At 56.2% G+C, this 15,763-nt stretch overlaps 1 protein-coding gene across 3 annotated transcripts; it reads left to right on the plus strand.

Moving 5' to 3' along the window:
- Positions 1 to 280: 280 nt before the first annotated feature.
- On the plus strand, positions 281 to 13,106 carry LOC120374795 (keratin, type II cytoskeletal 8-like). 3 transcript variants are annotated; one of them, XM_039495063.1, is made up of 10 exons: positions 282 to 611; positions 5,810 to 6,018; positions 6,647 to 6,707; positions 7,088 to 7,183; positions 7,389 to 7,553; positions 8,660 to 8,785; positions 9,126 to 9,346; positions 9,927 to 9,976; positions 10,962 to 11,012; positions 11,050 to 11,107. In XM_039495063.1, the coding sequence occupies exons 1-9, from the start codon at positions 333 to 335 to the stop codon at positions 10,967 to 10,969; spliced, it is 1,215 nt and encodes a 404-aa protein (XP_039350997.1). In that variant the 5' UTR covers positions 282 to 332; the 3' UTR covers positions 10,970 to 11,012; positions 11,050 to 11,107. The 3 variants fall into 3 exon arrangements, with proteins under 3 accessions (XP_039350995.1, XP_039350997.1, XP_039350996.1); XM_039495061.1 differs by having other exon boundaries at positions 281 to 611; positions 11,005 to 13,106; XM_039495062.1 differs by having other exon boundaries at positions 10,962 to 11,147.
- Positions 13,107 to 15,763: the final 2,657 nt, after the last annotated feature.

The raw sequence follows: 15,763 nt of genomic DNA on the forward strand, positions 1-15,763 counted from the left end.
CATTATTCAGGAGCCTCATTTGCATGCACAGGTAGAGGCCGGCCAATGGAAGGCGCCGCTGTAGACCCCACCCCCCGTGCGGGGGCGGGGGTAAATATTCAGGAGCCCCCGGCAAGGGGGTGGAGCTATGCTAATGAGGGTGGGGCCGCTGCCGCCTGATGGAGGGCCGCAGGTGAGTCCAGCTGGGCGGGGCTAGGCTAAGTGTTGGGGGCGGGGTTATGGCTGATCGGGGGCGGGGCTAGGCTAATATGCCCCTATTTTTAGGTGCTGGTGGCTGCGGGGCTCGAACTCCGTCTGTGCCTCGCTCCGCGCGCCCCTCGGCTCCCGGGACGATGAGCAGCTACCCGCGCTCCAGGCCGATGAGCTTCAGCAGCCGCTCCCAGGGCTCGCAGCCCAGCTGGGGCTCCCCGTACCGGGCCGGCTCGGGCTTCCAGCCGGGGCTCCGCAGCTCCCCCAGCCTGAGCCGCCTCGGCCCCAGCGCCCTGTCCGGCTCCTTCCTGCTCTCCTCGCTGCCCAGCCTGGAGATCGACCCCGCGCTGCACCAGATCCGCAGCGACGAGAAGGACCAGATCAAGGGGCTCAACGACCAGTTCGTCTCCTTCATCGACAAGGTGAGCGAGCGAGCGGGCGGGCAGGGGTGAGGGGCGAGGTGTTCGTGCATCGCTCCCCCGTGCCCCCAAAGGCTCCTCCGGCTCCACTGCTGCCGGAGGCTCTGCTCTGCTGGGGCGGATTTTAAAAAAATCCTAGTGGAAGTGTATCCTCCTCACTGCCCTGTGCATCTAACCCGGTGCCCCTCGGGCACACCCTGCCATGCGCTGCCCCCCTCCTGGTACCTTTGTGGGTTGTGGCAGCATCCTGCAAAGAAGTTGAGCTTTCCTGGCTGATTGCCAGTGAAGCAACCATGACCTGAAAATACTGGGGGGCGCAGCCGGTCATTTAGGATATGTCGTGTCTCCACTGCATTGTAAACTCAGGTTTGAGCCCACTCTGTCCACACACACAGCTTTCAGCAAGCACTCAGGACCTGGGTCCTAGGACCTAGCTGGGGTGGGGCCCAGCCCTGGTGTGCCGTATGAACAGTTAGCACAGGAGTTGTGAGACCCGGAGCCAGCAATTGTAAATCCAGTGTGGACGCTAAAGCACAGACTTGGGAACACAGAGCCCAGGTCTCATAGATCCCTGCTAGCAATGCCGTGTAGACGGAGTGTTAACTTCTGAATTCAAGGCTCCAGCCAAGTGTCCAATTTTTCATCTGTTGCTTCTCTGCTGAAGTTTTATGAAGGACAAAAGTTATTGTTCAACGCGAAGCACCTGGTGGAGGCGAAATCAGGAGGGGGAAAGAGATTCTAGGGTAATTGGACTCCTCATAAATCCTTCTCCTTCGTCCCCTAGCCGGAGCTGATTGCTGTCATTTAAACCTGTCTGCATTTACTGGACGGGCGCTTGTTCCGATGTCGTTCTAGGAATGATGGGCACCATCCGACAGCTCCCGTTAACTCCAGGGGGCTCTGGGTCAGGTCCTAGAAAAATATCTTTGAAAAATGAACAGCGAATTAGGAGCTGGCTGCATTGTTTGCCAGCTGCCTGCCACACCTCAAAGCTCCGCGCAAAACAGCGGGGAAGGGAGCTCTGGCGTCCCTGGTGGGAAACATTTCTGATGTCGCCTGCGGTGGTGTAGCCGTTCCGGTCCCTGGATATTAGCGCGACGAGGCGGGGGAGGTGATATCTTGTATTGGACCAACGTCTGTTGGTGAGCGACAAGCTTTCGAGCTAACCCAGGCCAGCAGAAGAGCTCCGTGTCCTTGTAGCTGGAAAGCGGGTCTCGCTCACCAGCAGAGGTTGGTCCAAGGAAAGATCTCGCCTCCCCTACCTGGTCTCTCTAATATTTCTAATGGCAGAATCCCTTACCTGAGTTGCACCTAAAAATGAAAACACCTTCCCATATAGGCACGGCCCGAGTCTTCTCCTTGGCTTTCCACATGAGCTTTGAGCCTAATCACAGCCTCAAACCACAACTGGGAGCTGCCAGTTCAGCCGAGTGCCCCACGGATAAACTCCTTTATTCGAGCGCCTGCCTTTGCCAGACGCCCTGTGTGACCTTGGGCGATCGGCTCCACCTCTCTGTAGAATGCTGTCAAGGTGATTTACCTGCCGCTTGGCGGGGGGAGGGGGGAGTGGGGTGACGCAGAGCTCACAGTAATACCCAGCGACCCTCAGGCGGTTGGAGCTAGAGAGGTGCAAATGGCAGCCCATCCTGTAGTTGGAACCACACAGACGGACGTCTGTACCTGTGCACGGCCTTATGGGATTCTGCGCGGGCACAGCTGTCCCCCCACATGGGGCTGTCTGCAGGATCGCGGCCACCGTTGTTGTTGTATGTGCAAATCAGCAAATGTGATGCCAAACTAGAATCCGATCTAGAATTCCACTCGCTGTCCCGGGGCTCTGTATTCAGGGCTGTGTTAACCGGGAACGTAACTGACTGATCCAGCCAGCAAAACGAAACATGAATGGGCAGATTCCGAGTTACTGACCCTTAACCTTGACCTTCACCTTTCCCTAGCACAGCTGAGCATCAGCTACGCAAACACCATGGTCCAAATACTAATTCCAAGACCCTCCGTTTGTTGTACTTGGATTTCTGGCTGGTGCTGGGATTCCTATGTTCCTCTTTATCACGCACACACACACACAGGTTGGATCCACAGCCTCTGAGGTGACGCCTTTGTTTTCCTAAGGATTCATGAAATGAAGCTGATCCAAGATAATCCACCCAGGGGGAAGTTTGTGTTTCTTAATAATAGCATGAACTTTGTCTGGCCACCTGGTGTCTCTGCTGCCCTGACAGATTTGACGCTTCTTTTTAAATTGCTGCTTCCTGGTGGATGAAGCACATGGAAAGGTTTTTAAAAGAATCTCTTCTGGTTTTTCACCTTAGCAATTCAGCTCCTGTCTAAGGTACCACATGCTGCAGCAGCTCGTGAAATAGTGACACAAGCAGCGCGTGAAAGCCGAGCCACTGGGAGGGGCTTTTTTTTAGTCTGACCATCAGACCATTTGAAAACTCTGGGGCTTTTCTGATTGATGTTTATTTCACCCCAGTGGCTAGCAAACATGTTAGAGAAAGAAAGTCTTAGTTAAAGAGTGACGCCATCCCACAGATTCTCCAGCAAAACCAGGGAAGAGCAGATTTGACCTTCCCGATCTTCCAAAGATCAAAAACAAGCAGGGGGAGGGGGAAAATCGTCTCCAAATAAAACAATTGTTTGGTCAGGCTTTCTTAACCCATTAAAGAAATGAAAGAGGCACCAAGCCTGGTTTTTAAGACCTCCTGTGAGCTACCATATGCCTTAGTGTAGCTTCAAAAATAACAAGGAAGTTGCCACTGAATGCAAAACAGGTGGTTTTGAGACCTTCTCAGCCTTGGGTCTCTGCAACTCCTGTTCCCACACAGCATCAATAATAAAACATTCGCTGACTCTGGTTCATGTCAGCCACTCCAAAGGGCTTTCTAACAATGACCAAGCTGGCAGGGCACCTGGCCTGAGCCGGGCATGAAAGGGGTGAGCCCATAGGTGCTGGAACTAGGGGTGCTGCTGCACCCCCTGGCTTGAAGTGGTTTCCATCATATGCAGGGTTTACAGTTTGATTCAATGCTCTCAGCCCCCCCACGATACAAACTGTTCCAGCTGGCTGGCTGTGACAAAGCCACAGAAAAGTTCTGTGGAGCAGAAGCTAATGCAGCCACTTGATCCCTTCGTGTGGCAGCGAACAAAAGACGCTTAATTCCTCTCTTATTCCGCAAGTTAAATGCAAATAATTTCCGCAAGGAGCAACACGGCTGCTTCGCTGTGAGCAAGCCCTGATCATCTGAAACACCCTCCCAGGGATGGGAGGGCCCTGATGGTGGGATACAGAGTTTAAATCACCCCTCAGATCCAGCCCATGCCTGCAGGTCATTCCCATCTGGTAGCTGTGTGGTGGCTCATATGAAATCCGTTGGTGGGGCTCAGTCTGGGTCTCATCAGACGAATATCCACATCCCAGACGCTGTAGTAACGGAGCAGCGTGGCAGCTCCTATCCATAGAATAAATAGATCTGCAAATCCCTGCAGGAGCTGGGAACCCTCCAAAACTGTTTCCTACCAGAGCGCGGGGAAGGTAGAAGGAGCCCCATCCACATCCACACACTTGGTTTTGCCAGTGGCTTTATGGTTTCCCTCTCCAAATCCTGCATCTTGGCAGAGGGTTAGACTAGATGACCCTTACGGTCCCTTCTGACCCTCTGGTTCTGTGGTTGGCCCGTTCTGGCCAACACTTGGGCTTGTCGGTCGCTCCCATCCTGGCCTCCGTCTGCCGGACTGGCAATGACATCCCAGCAGCCGTTCCTTTTCTGGACACTGAAGGCTTCTGGATGCCATGCTCCCATCATTCCGCTGTCAGCGCCGGATCCAGTGGGAGGAGCTGGGGATGTCTGTGGTGAGGCACGGATCCCCTGGAGCCAACTAACTGGCTCACAGGCCAAATGCCCTCCCAGCTGCGCTGTGCCCGGGAGGGACCCAGATGCTGATTAGGGTCATTCTTGCCTGTGACCTAGAAGATGGATAAACCTTAGGGCTGCAAGGTGGAGATTTCCTGTGGACTCCTGTATCACTCCCTTCCTTGGGACTGTCTGTCATTAACAGCCAGGCACCTGGTTGCTAGAGAGAGTTGCCTTTTTAGGTTGCTCCTCCTTATCCACAGACGGCTCACAGGTTTGTTCTGTATTGGTTCAGCACGGTGCCCCACGACTGGGCTGCTACACGCTGCAGCAATCCAAATAATGACTTCCCTGGCATTCACCCCTCGCGCCCGCTGCTAGGATGTGTGCACCGGCTTGCAAGCCTTCCTCGTGCTCGCTCAGAAAAGGAGGCCCTGCACCGCCCCCTTGTGGTGGAACTGGGGTCTCCGGGGTCCGGTCGATAGAGCTGTCCAAAAGTTTTGACTTTTCGATGTTACTTTTTGTTCAGAATCGGAAGGAAAATTCAGAGGGTGAAAAATGTTGCAAAGCCCCAAAATGTGGCACAGTTTGAGATGGTCAGTGTGGAAACCGAAACCGTCGCTGTGTTTTGGTCCACACCCGACACGTCTGGAAGCATGGAAAGGGAGCGGGCTCCCTTGGAAACATGTGCTGGCTTCAATCCCTTCGCTTGATCCAAAAATAAAAAACCTTGTCAAAAGCCGCATTTCCCAGCAGGAAAAGCTCATCAAAAATCAAACCTCATTTTCCGATGGGAGAATTTTATTTGGTTGCAAACCTTCAGCCAGCCCTGCTACGTGCCAACTGTCCTGTGGTTCTAGACTGAACGCCTGCCAGCGCTGGGCACGCAGCCAGCCTGCGGTCATGCCACACAGCTCACTAGTGCTGGTTTTCCAAATGTTCTGTCGCCGGAATGATTTTGTGGCCGTTCTCTGGCCTGGGTCAGACCAGATGATCACAATGGTCCCTGCTGGCCTTGGAATCCAGGAGGGGGAGGGGAAGCACTGGCGCTTGTGGATCTGCCTGGGCACAGAGGGCAGAACCAACCTGGGCCGGGATTCACACCTCTTGGGTTCCAGGGAGCGTGGGGATTTTACACCTGCTGCTTCACCCTCTGCAGCCATCCCCCCCCCGGTGCATCCCCCTGGGTGCACTGATCCTCGCTAGGCATTTCTGAGGGACCTGCCCCGAGCCCCCAGAGGGGGATGGTCTCACTGCAGCTACCTGCCGGGGCGACCCTGACGGGCGGAGCGAAGCGCAGCGCCCAGCACCGCTTGTTCTCACCTCCAGGTGCGTCACCTCGAGCAGCAGAACAAAGTGCTGGAGATGCAGCTGAAGCTGCTGAAGGACAAGGACCAGTACAAGTCCAACCTGGGGCAGATCATGGCGCGCTCCAGCCAGAACCTGAAGCAGCAGGTCGAGACGCTGAGCCAGGACAAAGGCAAGCTGGGGGTGGAGCTGGAGCACATGCAGGCGTTGCTGGAGGAGCTGAAGGGCAGGTACACGGGTCCGGGGCAGGTGTCTCCATACGGCAGCGAAGCAGAGTGAACTCCAGGAGGGAGGAAACCATGAAGGGTGGGGTGGGAACCGAGGCAACGAAAGGCCCCGTCAATGAGATCCATTGGACCCATCACCCAGGACACTGGTGCTGGTCAGGAAAGAGCCTCCCCGCTGCAGGGCAGAGACACCCCCCACCCCCTCAGCCCCAGATAAATTGTGGAGGATCGCAGCAATTTCTCCTCCTAGGTCCCCCACCTCTTGAGACACTCCACATCTCCACCTCCCCGAGGCTGCTGTGCAGACTGGCTGGGGCTCTCCACGCTGGCCAGCGTGGCTGCTGAGCCATCTCCAGTAGGGGGCGATAGGGAGCTGACTCATGGCTCTTCTCCCAGTGCCTCACCTGCCCCCCACCCCCCAATCTCTGAGCTCCACAGCCAGGGGACGTGAGACACGCCCAGGATTCGAACCCAGAGCCCGTTCCTCCTCAGCTGAGCTTTGCTGCTCTCTGGCTTGGAGTCCGAGCATCCGTCCCCACACTCCTGTGGGACGGGGTCCCGGCTCATTACGTTAAGTCCCCATGGATTCTGCTGCACTGCCCAGCTCCCTGCACGTCCCCTCTCTCCCCAGGTACGAGGACGAGATCAACCGGCGGAACCAGCTGGAGAACGAATTTGTCCTGACGAAGAAGGTGAGAAACCTCCACCCCTCCTCCCGGGGACATCTCTGCCCAGCTAGTCCCTGCTTTACCCGTACAGCCCAGCAGGTCACGCCCTGCACCCTGGGGTCCAGCTCCCCTCCCAGACATGGGCACACGCCAAAGCGAGGGTGCTGCGTGGCTGGAGGAGACCTTCATCTTCCCCTGGGAAGAGGCACCAGAGATGGATGGAAGGGATTTGGGCTGAAGACCCACAGGCCATTTGGGAGGGGAGAACCCAGGTGTCCTGGCCAACACCCCCCTCACCTCCTTGCTCCACAAAGCAGAATGGCTGCAGTGGCTGGCTGCCCGAGCCCCACGCTGCTGGGGTCTGACCCCAGGGTGCCCTGACGGCGTCTCCCCTGTGCCTGCAGGATCTCGACGACCTGTATCTGCAGAAGGTGGATATCGAATCGAAGCTGGAGAGTATCACGGACGAAATCGACTACCTCAAGCAGCTGTATGACGAGGTGGGCGCCGGCACATGGGCCTCTGCTGCGTCTGTAGCAGAGACGGATGGGGGGCCCCAGAGGCGCTGTTTGCAAGGGGTCCCTCCTGGGCAGCATTGGGGTGCTGCTGGCTGAGGGAGTCCAGCAGAATTCAGCGAAAGAGGAATCTGGATTCTGCTCTGTCTCAATCCCCCCTCCCCCGGATTTCTCCCCCTCCCCCACCCAGGAGATCCGGGAGCTGCAGTCCCAGATCCAGAACACGCAGGTGACGGTGGAGATGGATAACAGCCGGGAGCTGGAGATGAAGCAGATCATAGACGAGGTGAAGGCTCAGTACCAGGCCATGGCAGCCAAGAGCCGGGAGGAGGCCGAACAGTGGTACAAGCACAAGGTGAGCGGTGCTCCTCCCCCGCCGCGCATGCCCCGTGCGTGATCACGCTTCCTCGTTCTCGCACACCCGTGCGCTCATAGGCGCATCCCCGTGCCGGCCGGCGCATTCGGAGGCCCGCCTGCATGTCCCGGAGCTTGCCGCCCCGCAGCTGATCCAGCCAGTCCCTCCCCACCTCCTCCCCCCCAGTGAGACTTGCACGAGTCCACACGCACGGTGAGCTTGCTGATGGCGATAGTGAACATGGACCCCGTGAGTGCACAAGCAAACTCTGTGCACACTCCTCCGGGCTTGCAGACAGGTCCGTGGTATTCTCTAGACATGGCTTCCAAAGTGTATGTGGACGAATGAGCACTGAGACACCCCCTCCCCCCCAGGGACCAGTGAACCCCCCCTATCCCTGGGGTCAGAGACAGATTACAGGTTTGTGGGGCCCTGGACCAGAGGAATTGGGGGGGCCCTCCCCTCCTGTGCTCCTGCTGGGGAGTGGGGTTAGGGCATGGGGGTTCCTCCACAGGAGCACTGGGCGGGTTGGGGTGTGGGGGTGCCCATTTTTTCAGGGCCCCCCCAATTGGCTGGGGCCCCTGAGCAGGGGCCCTGTTGGCTCAGTGACTAATCCGCCGCTGCCCTGGGTGTGCAAGCCCAGCTGGGCGTGGGAAGCAGCAGCCACATGGAGAGAGATGGGACCCAAGTGACAACTCGTCAGCCAGGACTGGTCCAGCCAGTGGCCCCCAGCAAGCCCCCAACGAGTGGGTGAAGGCTCGTGTGTCCTTCAGGCAGCAAGAGCTTCCAGCAGGAGCTGCAGGTTGTGGGTTCACGTCCCCCGACCAGGGGTTGGGCTACTGCCATCACCTCCCTGGTGGAGCAGGACTCTGGCTGGTCCCAGCCCCATGGGATGGACGAGCTCCCAGGGGAAGGGGCGGGAGCCCTGGAGAACGGCCGATAGGGAACAGCCCTGGGCTGGGCCTGGTGGATGGGATCGAACGGGTCTGTCCCAGCTCTGCCCTCGGGCTCCCTGCCGGCAGCTCTCTAGGGCAGGTGAGGGGCTCTGGGACCGAGACGACTGAGGCGAGGCCTTGGCAACCCCTCCCTCTCCCCTCGCCCCCCAGTTCGACGACATGGCGACCCAGGCCCGGAAGCACAATGACGAGATGAAAAGCATCAGGAGCGAGATCATGGAGCTGAACCGCTACGCCCAGAGGCTCAATGCTGACATCGAGGCCCTGAAGAACCAGGTGAGCCCCGGACAGGGGGGGTCGGTGTGGGGCAGGGACATGCTCCCTTCCCAGGGACCCCCTCCTGCAACTCGGCCCAGGCCAGCCAGCTTCTCTGCTGAGGCCAGAGACTGCCGGGGGGAGCCGGGTTCTCTTCCTCCCCCCCCCCCACCACCACTGGGGGAAAGTCCTGGTAACCCCCTGCCTTGGTTCCCAAGGCTGCTTCTGGGGAGGGCTGTGGGGCCAGGTGCAAAGGATTCTGGGGGAGCAGTGGCCGGTGCAATCACCCCTTCCCTTCGACGGGCAGCCCAGACCCCCCCGTCCCCCTCCCGAGGTGACCTTGTTTCTGCCCCGGCGCTAGCGAGCCAGCCTGGAGAGCGCCATCGCGCTGGCGGAGGAGCAGGGCGAGCAGGCCGTGCGCCGCGCCAGGGACACGGTGCAGGAGCTGGAGGAGGCGCTGAAGGGGGCCAAGCAGGACATGGCGCGGAAGGTGCGCGAGTACCAGGAGCTGATGAACATCAAGCTGGCCCTGGACATGGAGATCGCCACCTACCGCAAGCTGCTGGAGGGCGAGGAGAACCGGTGAGCGCTCCCCAGGGGCACCCGGGGAGCCTGGCAAACCCCTGTTGGCCCACACCCGGGCATGGCTGGCCCAGGGCTAGTATAGCACGGGGGGCTGCGGGTCGGGATTGAGGGGCACCCGCACAGGTATGGGGGGGGGCAGACCCAGGGCTGGAATCAGAGGGTGCGTTGGTAGAAGCCACCTGGGACGCTGGCAAACTCCTCCGCTGGAAGAGGCCAGCGGGAGGCTGCCTGGACAGGCTGCAGCAAGGGGGGGGCTCTGTGCCGGGGTGGGGAGGGCGTGTTCCTCCTTAGCTCTTGGCTTACTAAGCTAGAGGCAGCGTGACCTAATGGGATGAGCTCCCCACTGGGTGGGACCCTGGGAAAGTCACTGGCCTCCCTGCCCCCATCGCTAGTCCCACGAGCGAGCCACCCAGGTGCCTACGGGTGCTTCTCGCCCCTCTGCGCGGCAAGGGACCGGCAAAGGCAGGGGCAGGTCTCTGCCAGGTCTCCAATAGGCAAGAACCCGCCCCGCCCCTCCTGCCGCCCCCGTAACATGCTCCTCTTGACGGCGCTCCTGAGTCTGATTTCTCTCTCCCAGGATGATCGGCCAAGGCCCAAACCTGCATAGCAGCGCCATGGACAAATGGGGTGAGTCTCTTCCCCCGGCACTCGGTGCGTCTGGCCTTGGTGCCTAGGGGGCGAGGGCAGCCCAGTCCTGTGGGTGCCACACTGCCTCTGCAGCCCGAGGCAGCATGCTGGGGCTTCCCCACCGGCCGGAGCAGTCAGCCCCACTTCTGGTGCATGGCCTGGGGCTCTCCACCTCCCAGCTGCCCACCTGTGCCCTACCCACAGGGCAGTGGGGTCCCCGGGCCATGGAATGGTGCCCCAAGGCCCGGGCTCAGCAATCAGGAGCATCTGTACTGGCACCATCTCAGAACTGGGGGAGCCAGTGATGGAGCTCCAGGGACCGCGGGTGAACTGGGCCCAGTGTCTTGTGCAATGGGGGGATGTGGCTGTGACCCCCAGTGGGATCGCAGGGGTCCCAGCTCGGCCGCAGGGCGGACGTCTCCAAAAGTGACGAGTGGGGCCCTCAGGTCGCTGCAGGTTAGATCCGTGCGGGCAGGGCCTGATGGCTTTGAAGAGGCCAGCGCCCAAGTGCCCCCCAGCTGAGGATGGGGCTGGAAAGCGCCAGTCGAGTTAGGAGCTGGCGGGCGGGCGGGCGGAATTCGTCCTAGGTGCTGAGGTGCCTGATCTCCCTAGCTGAGCCTCAGGAGAGGGCTGGCCCCGAGACCAACCGCTCGACAGAGGCGATGACACACCAACAGCCCGATCCAGGGAGGCTCCTTCCATTGCCCAGGCTCTGGGTCTGCCCCTGAGCTGGTGTTCCAAGCCCGTCAAGCGCACCGGGGTATTGCTGTATGTAAACATATGTAAATCACAGACCTAATGCAAATTAGCCGCTGTCAGTCCGAGCAAGGGCAGGAACGTGCTCTGCCCGTTGATTTGCATGTGTAAATCCTTGCCTCTGATTGGCCGCCAATCCCAGCTTGCCCACCTCTCATTTGCCTAATCGCTTTGGGAACCAATCAAGAGCCTCTTTGTAAAACCGAATCCTCTCTGATTTCTCGGTTAGATTTCTAAACCCACCCCCAACCCTTCCTGACTTGCTTACGCAGCTGGACTCCTGCCTTCCCGAGCGGCCCTCCCCTCCCCGGGCAGGGCTGCCCTGCCACCCGGGCCCGAGCCAGCCTCCTCGCCCAAGAGGCCGATCCTGATCAAGACCGTCGAGACCAAGGACGGGAAGGTCCTTTCGGAGTCCAGCCACTTCTCGGAAAACTAGCCCAGGCACGAGGCACAGGAGCTGGATTCAAACCTGTGTAACGTCATGACTGGCAGGGCCTGCGGCCCAATTCTGCCCTGGGTTACAATGAAGTCACTGAGAGCAGAATTGGGCCAGGAGATTGTAAGCTCCACGGGGCAGGGACCTGTTCCGACGACGCATGGGCAAAGCGTTCTGCACATCCATGGTGCTAGGGAACCCACAAAGCTGTCGGCATTTGCGGGCAGGCTCTGGGGGTCTCTGACTAACACCCGACCTCGTTAGCAGGCAGTGAGCTGGCAAAACAAGAGTTAAATGGGTGCTGGTTTGCTGAGTGGCTGGTTCATTAACCCACTTAATGTTAGGGTGGTGGGAAGAGCCAGGGGGCTGGGCGGGAATTGGGACAGGCAGGAATCTTAGCAAGACTCTGTCCTAATGAATCCCACTCAGGAAGGGGACTAGCTCGGAGCTAATACTGCAGATCCTAGGACGGGTTTAAGATTTTTATTGTCCTGGGGCCAGGAGGGCAAATTCTGCAACTGCCAGGGCTGGGTAAGCAGCAGCCACTTACCCTTCGACTAAGAAATAACTCTGGGAGAGGCTGGCTCCTCTGGCACCCATTGGGGCCTCCCCCTTCCAGATTATTAATGCTCAAGGGATGGGCAGAACTTGCTTGCAGGGGGCCAGACGCGGCGGGGAGGGGCGTGCGAAGGGAAGCTGAGCAGAGGTGGCCCAGTGGCTATGATGCACATCGCCCTCGGGCCAGGAGGGCAGCTGCTAGAGCAGTGGTTCTCAACGGGCCCGGGGGCCGCAAGCAGGTTTCAGAGGGGTTGCCAGGCAGGGCCGGCGTTAGACTCGCTGGGGCCCTGAGTCCTGCCACCCAGGGCTGAAGCTGAAGCCTGAGCAACTTAGCTGCATGGGACACCCTGTGGTGTGGGGGCACCGGGCGCTTGCCCTGCTTGCTACCCCCTAACGCCGGCCCCGGCTTTCAGAGGCAGAAACCCAGTTGCTGTGGCAGCGGGGGGCCGTTGAGTTTTAATAGCATGTTGAGGGGGCTGTGAAAGACAAATGGGAGAACCCCGGGGCTGGAGCAATCTCGGGGGCTAGAAGGATGCTTAAGACGGGAGGCCTCCTGCATGGCTTTATTGTTCAGTTCGTTGCTCTGTGTGACTGCTTCTCTCGTGTGTCAATTCCCCGCGCGCCCCAGGGGTGTGGGGAGGGGAGGAGCTCCACCCCCCAGCTGTCACATAATGTCCCTGCCCCATGGAGTTTACACTCTGTGTCAGGCACACCTGGCACTTTGCACAGCTGCATATGCCGCGTGGCTCTCATCCATCTTCCTGCCCCTGTATGTGTGTGATTGTGACCCCAGGTGCTCCTGGCGGGCTGAGCTCCCTGGAAAGAAGGGGGCTGTTAGAGGCAATTGTAACCGTTTGTGTTCTGCCGCGTCTCTGTCGATGTCCAGCTGCCCGCTGGGGCGTTACTCAGGATTCCCTGTGCTGGGCTCCCCTCTTGAGCCAGCCCAAATAAGGGGAGAATGAAACAGCTGAAAAGAGACCAGAATAAAAATGCTCTTTGCCCCATTTCTGCCTTTAGTCATTGCTCAGAGAGGGCAGCGGGTGGAAATTCCTGCCTTTTCCCTCTTCCTTCCCCAGCAGTTCACCTGCTTCCCGTCAGTCCAGGGCACCCCTGCTGAACAGCCGCCCTGCAGCCAGCCGGCAGCTGGGAGGTGTCAGTGTGCGTCTGAAACGCAGGATCCTTGCTGGCTTGGGGCATCCTCCTCGAGCAGCAGGCAGTTATGATTGTTGAGACCAGCAGAACAAACACACACACACTCGGTGTCAGGTACAATATTACCCCGGCAGGATCTGCAACACCTGTGGGGACTGCAGAGGCGGAGGACATGTAGGGCCCATGGAGCTGAAGGATATAATGGAAATCGGTGTGGCCAACTCCTGTGATTTTTAGTGCAAATCTTGTGATTTTGCAGGTTTTCTTAAAGACCCCGAATACTGGAATCATGTTATTACCCTGAGCAGCTCAGCTCTCGTTTAAAAATAATAATAAAAATTTAGCCTGCCCCGTTCCAGAGAAAAGCTTGCAAATGTGGCCCCTGAATTATCTAACACCCAAAGCCAAATAAAAAAAAACCTGCAAATTTATTTTTCTTTAAAATCTCACAATTTTCCCGCCTGCCTCATGATTTTTGAACACGTGGGCTTGGCAATACTGAATTGGAGTTGTGGGAAGCCAGATGCTGGGGTAAATCAATGATGACAAGAGGATAACTAAAATGGCACCAAGTATCAGAGGGGTAGCCGTGTTAGTCTAGATCTGTAAAAGCAACAAAGAATCCTGTGGCACCTTATAGACTAACAGACGTTTTGCAGCATGAGCTTTCGTGGGTGAATACCCACTTCTTCGGATGCATTCACCCACGAAAGCTCATGCTGCAAAACGTCTGTTAGTCTATAAGGTGCCACAGCATTCTTTGTTGCTTAAAATGACACCAATTTTTAAAAAAGGCTCCAGAGGCGATCCTGGCAATTACAGGCCATTAAACCTAACTTCAGTGCCAGGAAAAATGGTTGAAACTATAGTAAAGAACAGAATTATCTGACACAGAAATGAAGAGTCAACATAACTTTTGGGAAATCATGCCTCACGAGTCTATTAGAATTCTTTGAGAAGGTCAACAAGCATGTGGACAAGAGTGATCCAGTGGATATTGTGTACTTGGACTTTCAGAAGGCCTTTGACAAGGTCCCTCACCAAAGGCTCTTAAGCAAAGTAAGCTGTTATGGGATAAGAGGGAAGGTTCTCTCATGGATTGGTAACTGGTTCAAAGATAGGACACAAAGGGTAGGAATAAATGGTCAGTTTTTGGAACAGAGAGAGGTAAATAGTGGTGTCCCCCAGGGGTCTGTACTGGGCCCAGGCCTATTCAACATATTCATAAATGATCTGGAAAAAGGGGTAAACAGTGAGGTGGTAAAATTTGCAGATGACACAAAACTACTCAAGATAAAGTCCAAAGCTGACTGCAAAGAGTTACAAAAGGATCTCACAAAACTGGATGACTGGACAACTACATGGCAGATGAAATTCAGTGCTGATAAATGCAACGTCGTGCACATTTGAAAGTGTAATCCCAACTACACATACAAATTGATGATAATCTACATTAGCTGTTATCACTCAAGAAAGAGATCTTGGAGTTGGGGATAGTTCTTCAGTCATTGAGTGGATAGTTCATCCACTCCGTGTGCAGCGGATGTCAAAAAAGCTAAAAGAATGTTAGGAACCATTAGCAAAGGGATCGATAATGAGACAGAAAATATCATGATGCCACTAGAGAAATCCCTGGTGCACCCTGAATACTGAGTGCAGTTCAGATCGCCCCATCTCAAAAAAGATAGATTAGAATTGGAAAATGTATAGAGAAAGGCAACAGAAATGATTAGGGGTATGAAACAGTTCCCTACGAGGAGAGATTAATAAAACTGGGACTTTTCAGCTTGGAAAAAAGACAACTAAGGGGAGGATATGATAGAGGCCTATAAAATCATGACTGGTGTGGAGAAAGTGACTAACGAAGTGTTATAGAATCAGAGAACTGGAAGGGACCTTGAGAGGTCAGCTAGTCCAGTCCCCTGCACTCAAGGCAGGACCAGACATTATCTAGACCATACGTGACATTTCTCCAGTTTGTCAAGATCATTTTGAATTTTAACCCTATCCTCCAAAGCACTTGCAACCCCTCCCAGCTTGGTATCATCCGCAAACTTTATAAGTGTGCTCTCTGTGCCATTATCTAAATCATTGATGAAGATATTGAACAGAACCAGACCCAGAACTGATCCCTGCGGGACCCCACTCGTTATGTCCTTCCAGCCTGACTATGAACCACTGATAACGACTCTCTGGGAACAGTTTTCCAACCAGTTAAGCACCCACCTTATAGTAGCTCCACCGAGGTAGCATTTCCCTAGTTTGTTTATGAGAAGGTCACACGAGACACTATCAAAAGCCTCACTAACGTCAAGATATACCACGTCTACCCCTTGCCCCCATCCACAAGGCTTGTTACCCTGGCAAAGTTTTCCAGTCCTCTGGAATCTCTCCCATCTTCCATGACTTCTCAAAGATAATCGCTAGTGGCTCAGATATCTCAGTCAGCTCCTTGAGTATTCTAGGATGTATTTCATCAGGCCCTGGTGATTTGAAGACATCTAACTTGTCTAAGTCATTTTTGACTTGTTCTTTCCCTATTTTAGACTCTGATCCTACCTCATTTTCACTGGCATTCACTATGTTAGACGTCTAGTCGCCACCAACCTTCTTGGTGAAAACCAAAACGAAGTCATTAAGCACCTCTGCCATTTCCACATTTTCTGTTATTATCTCTCCCCCGCACTCATTCAGTAATGGGCCCACTCTGTCCTTGGTCGTCTCCTTGTTTCTAATGTATTTGTAGAATGTCTTCGATTGTTTTTCCCCTTAGACTTGCTTCCCATGGGATTTTACCTTCCAACTCCCTGAGTTTGCTAACGTCTGCCTTGAAATCCATTGTCTTTATTGTGCTGTTCTCCCTCCTACCAGTCATTAGAATCACA

Source organism: Mauremys reevesii, linkage group 11, assembly GCF_016161935.1.
Source record: "Mauremys reevesii isolate NIE-2019 linkage group 11, ASM1616193v1, whole genome shotgun sequence".
Taxonomy (NCBI): Eukaryota; Metazoa; Chordata; order Testudines; family Geoemydidae; genus Mauremys; species Mauremys reevesii.

Coding starts and splice junctions, on each gene's coding strand:
- LOC120374795 (XM_039495061.1), top strand. CDS start 333: ATGAGCAGCTACCCGCGCTCCAGGCCGATGAGCTTCAGCAGCCGCTCC. Junction 7,184..7,388: donor TCAAGCAGCTGTATGACGAG/GTGGGCGCCGGC, acceptor TCCCCCACCCAG/GAGATCCGGGAGCTGCAGTC. Junction 9,347..9,926: donor CTGGAGGGCGAGGAGAACCG/GTGAGCGCTCCC, acceptor TCTCTCTCCCAG/GATGATCGGCCAAGGCCCAA.